Source organism: Bison bison, unplaced genomic scaffold, assembly GCF_000754665.1.
Source record: "Bison bison bison isolate TAMUID 2011002044 unplaced genomic scaffold, Bison_UMD1.0 scf7180017853464, whole genome shotgun sequence".
Taxonomy (NCBI): Eukaryota; Metazoa; Chordata; class Mammalia; order Artiodactyla; family Bovidae; genus Bison; species Bison bison.
Window position 1 is genome coordinate 46,094 of NW_011484037.1, and position 1,668 is coordinate 47,761.

The following is a 1,668-nucleotide window of genomic DNA, read 5'->3' on the forward strand; positions in this document are numbered from 1 at the left end:
AGGTCCTCTGCGGGCAGTTCCTGGCCATCAACGCCACCAACATGTCCTGCGCCTGTCCCCGGAGCCCCCAAGGCCTCTCCCCGGCCGCCCACCTGGGGGACGGCTCCTCCGACCTCATCCTCATCCGGAAGTGCTCCCGGTTCAACTTCCTGCGCTTTCTGGTCAGGCACACCAACCAGGGCGACCAGGTGAGGGTCCCACGGCCTCCACGCCGCCTGCGCCAGCGCGTCCTCCACCCGGGCGGCCCCTCGGGGATCGCTGTGCGTGCGAGGGGCCGCAGCAGACTCCTCTGCCTGCCATTCACCCACTGTGAACTCGGCCATGCTTCCTCCGTATAAAGCCTCACGTATAAGCCTTGGCTCTGGACACCAGGCGACGCGAATGTCTCCACACGCTCCCCTGTTGTTTCTCTTCCTGTTTACAGACAGGACAGGCCGATGCAGCGCCGTTTTCTGCTGCTCTCGCAGCCCACTTATGGCACAGTCTTCCAGCTCCTGGAAGGGGTTCTGCTGAGACCCTTAGTCACAGTCCTGCGTGCAGTGACGCGGGGTGGGGGGATCCCGAGTCTAACGCTATCCAGACAGGTGCAACTCTTGATCGGTCTCAGGTTGTGGTGAAGTTCATGGCTGTTAAGTTTTTTCTAAGATCTGGTCCAAGAGTGTTTCCCTGTGGCTTTTAAAGTACCGCTTGTTAAAAAGGTAAAGAACGGTACAAGTCGCTGCTGGGAACTATGGGATTCTTTAAAGTGTCATGCAGTGTGGGTGAGACTGGGTTTTAAGCGTGGTGGTGACCATTTCTCATGTCCCCACGCTGTGGGGGGCCCCTGGGAGGCCCCCGACGGTGGTCATGCCCCCAGCACGGCACCGCTGAGTGCGCGTTCCTGTCTGGCTCTCTCGCTAGTTTGACTTCACCTTCGTGGAGGTCTATCGCGTCAAGAAGTTCCAGTTTGTGTCGAAGCCCGCGGAGGAGGAGGACAGCAGCGTGCTGGGCCGTGGGAAGAAGCGGCTGGGACCGCTGTGCAGCGAGCACCCCGCCTCCTGCTGCTGCCGCCCCTCCAGCAGCAGCTGGAACTGCGACGGGGAGGTGCTCAGCAGCCCGGCCATCGAGGTCAGGTGAGCGGAGGCGGCGCCCTACAGCCTGGCGTGTGAGAGCCCACCGTGAACGCACGGGTGTGCCCCAGGGGCTCTGGGAGCCTGGCACCCTACAGCCTGGCGTGTGGCAGCCCACTGTGAAGGCACGGGCATGCCCGGGATGGTCCCCGGAGACGCCCTTGTCTCAGTGCTGGGAGGATGCTGGGGGTGGAAGCCCTTCCGTTTCACTTTCTCTGCCACACCCTGCACGATGTTCCCTCTCGTCTCCTAACGACTTAAACTAACAAACTCCCTGTGTGGGCGCTTTCGGAGCCCTGGGTCCACTGACTCCACCAGGACGTGCTCCGGCCCGAGGAACCCACGGCCAAGCTAAGGTCCAGGGTGCCAGGCCTGCCCCTCCAGCCCCAAATCCATTAGGCCTATTGTATGTGGACTTGGGAATCTGCAATCTGGTTATGTGTATTACATAACCAGGTGAAATTTAAGTGCCAAGAAAGATTTTTTTTTAAAAATATAAGTGCCGAAAAAGGTTTTTTCTCCATGGAAGGACATAAACGCATTCTTTTTTTTTTTTTTT

The 1,668-nt window shown here is 59.3% G+C and overlaps 1 protein-coding gene across 1 annotated transcript in view; it reads left to right on the plus strand.

Annotated features, from left to right (window-relative positions):
* The window catches only part of CERK (ceramide kinase), a gene marked incomplete at its 5' end in the record, with an annotated part of 17,260 nt that overhangs the window by 11,742 nt on the left and 3,850 nt on the right, over positions 1-1,668 (plus strand). The window contains 2 exons of the mRNA XM_010854742.1: positions 3-188; positions 901-1,112. Coding sequence (XP_010853044.1) covers positions 3-188; positions 901-1,112 — 398 coding nt within the window. The remainder of the gene's footprint in view (positions 1-2; positions 189-900; positions 1,113-1,668) is intronic.